This window comes from Limulus polyphemus, unplaced genomic scaffold (genome assembly GCF_000517525.1).
Source record: "Limulus polyphemus unplaced genomic scaffold, Limulus_polyphemus-2.1.2 Scaffold10044, whole genome shotgun sequence".
Lineage (NCBI taxonomy): Eukaryota > Metazoa > Arthropoda > Merostomata > Xiphosura > Limulidae > Limulus > Limulus polyphemus.
Window position 1 is genome coordinate 10,944 of NW_013675654.1, and position 2,822 is coordinate 13,765.

Consider the following 2,822-nt stretch of genomic DNA (forward strand, 5'->3'; position numbering starts at 1 on the left):
AAACATTAAATTGTATTTCCTGAACCATCTGTAGTAAGTATCAGGTAACTATATGATGTAAACATTAAACTGTATTTCCTGAACCATCTGTAGTAAGTATCAGGTAACTATATGATGTAAACATTAAACTGTATTTCCTGAACCATCTGTAGTAAGTATCAGGTAACTATTTGATGTAAACATTACACTGTATTTCCTGAACCATCTGTAGTAAGTATCAGGTAACTATATGATGTTATCAGTTAATTAAATAAAATGTGTTTTGAAATAGAATGTGTTAATTTTTCGTTTGTTTTGTGTGTGTTTTATTTCACTTTTGTTTGTCACAGTTTGAATAAGGAAGATACATAAACCTTGTAATGCACGTACCAAATTTATTTACATCTAAGACTCTTTTTTTTTTTCCATTTATAGAAGACAAAAATATGAACTTTCTTTTGATTTCCACAAACCAATACTATCAAACCACCAGGCTACAATTACAAGTAATGTATTCTTGTACTTAGGAGAAACACAAGCTTAGGCTACATCACGTGCGGTTGAGTCTTCGCAAACTGTTGCTTTGAAGCAATGCTTACATATTATTCACGAATACAAACAGAACTTGAACAATTAGGAGATAAAGTTAGTTATCTAGAAGGTAATTTGAATTAGTCAGTTATCTAACTCAGGTCAATGATCTATGTTAAGCCTTAAGACAAACAAAATCGTTTCTCAGTTCTACGTCCTCTGTACATCAACAATTTACTCAATACAAGTGAGTGTTTAACACGATAGTTTCAATTTAGAAATTAAGATAAAATTCACTACAGAGAGAGAGGTCGAAAGTCTGCCTGAAATATTCTAGATACTACATGCACGAAGCCACTATACGTGACAAATAAACTAGATTAACTACAGTTGAAAATCTAACTCAAAATCCAGAAACTAATGCAAAGAAGTCAATTTATAAGCACCACCCAGTAATATTCCTTTTGATCTGTAGAATGTCTTAAGCAATCACACGAAACTGTAGAATTTCTGTTTGATATGTTTGGTAAAGTCACCACGATTTCTTCATATTTTGTCAAATTCCAGCAAACACATCACATAGTGTTTTATATTGCTTATAGATTTCTCAAAACAATACGTTTTTCAGCTTTTCCAAATTTGCATAGAGACCTCAGCACATGCGCCCTCTATTGTCTGCTTTCCTAGCCCCTTCTGATAGGATGGCACGTAGGGATTGTACTCGACCATCGTCCATCCTCCTGACAGTAGAGGACACGCTCCCCCCTAAGTTCGAATTCCTCCGCACAATCAAACGTTACATTTTCGTTGGTTTGGTAGAAGAACTTGACGTCAGATATCATCCCCCCTTCTGTCGTTCCCGGATAAGTACAGGCTGGTACACCTACAGCAGGAAGAAAGAAAGAGTTAACGAAGAACTTAGTAGGTAAAACATAAGAACACGTCAAACTGTATTATACAAAAGGGAACTTGTTAATTATTAGCCATAAATTCTAAACCTGCAACAGTTTAAATACAATAATTCAATCTGCAGAGTTCACATAGTATTCAACCAGAACTTGTGTTCATGTAATTCACAAGCTTAACTTGTACTGTTCGTGTAATACACAATCTTTTATTGTAGTGTTCATGTAATTCACAACCTGAACTTGTACTGTTCGTGTAATACACAATCTTTTATTGTAGTGTTCGTGTAATTCACAACCTGAACTTGCACTTTTAATATAATACACAACCTGAGCTTGTACTTTTAATATAATACACAACCTGAACTTGTACGTTTAATATAATACACAACCCGAACTTGTACGTTTAATATAATACACAACCTGAACTTATACGTTTAATATAATACACAACTTGAACTTGTACGTTTAATATAATACACAACTTGAACTGGTACATTTAATATAATACACAACCTAAAGTACAAGTTCAAGTTGTGTATTATATTAAACGTACAAGGTTTAATATAATACACAACCTGAACTTGTACGTTTAATATAATACACAACCTGAACTTGTACGTTTAATATAATACACAACCTGAACTTGTTGAGAATGGCTTTATAACGTTCACTTACACTTTGGAGGAGGTCCAGACCAGCGTCCATTCTCCTGACAAACAATAATCCCTGGATTAACCATCATCTTACCGGAATGACAAGCAAATTGAACATATTCTCCACCTTTGTACTGTTTCTGACTGCCTGTCTGTAGGAATCCATTCTGAGGAGTTGGTGGTGGTGAACAGATAACCTCTGATGTTGTAAGAATATGTTTCAATTAAGATCTTCTATTCACCCTTAGGTTTAACATGTTTCTCTACAATCCACTTTATTTACTGTTCTGTATTACTTTTAGGTTTAACATGTTTCTTCACAATCCACTTTATTTACTGTTCTGTATTACTTTTAGGTTTAACATGTTTTTCTACAATCCAATTTATTTACTGTTCTGTATTACTTTTAGGTTTAACATGTTTTTCTACAATCCAATTTATTTACTGTTCTGTATTACTTTTAGGTTTAACATGTTTCTCTACAATCCACTTTATTTACTGTTCTGTATTACTCTTAGGTTTAACATGTTTCTCTACAATCCACTTTATTTACTGTTCTGTATTAATTTTAGGTTTAACATGTTTCTCTACAATCCACTTTATTTACTGTTCTGTATTACTTTTAGGTTTAACATGTTTCTCTACAATCCACTTTATTTACTGTTCTGTATTACTTTTAGGTTTAACATGTTTCTCTACAATCCACTTTATTTACTGTTCTGTATTAATTTTAGGTTTAACATGTTTCTCT

The 2,822-nt window shown here is 32.7% G+C and overlaps 1 protein-coding gene across 1 annotated transcript in view; it reads right to left on the reverse strand.

Moving 5' to 3' along the window:
* Nucleotides 1-357: 357 nt before the first annotated feature.
* Nucleotides 358-2,822, reverse strand: part of LOC106476204 (locomotion-related protein Hikaru genki-like) — a gene marked incomplete at its 5' end in the record, with an annotated part of 11,576 nt that continues 9,111 nt past the window's right edge. Inside the window, 2 exons of the mRNA XM_022380135.1 lie at nt 358-1,393; nt 2,094-2,270. Coding sequence (XP_022235843.1) covers nt 1,194-1,393; nt 2,094-2,270 — 377 coding nt within the window. The remainder of the gene's footprint in view (nt 1,394-2,093; nt 2,271-2,822) is intronic.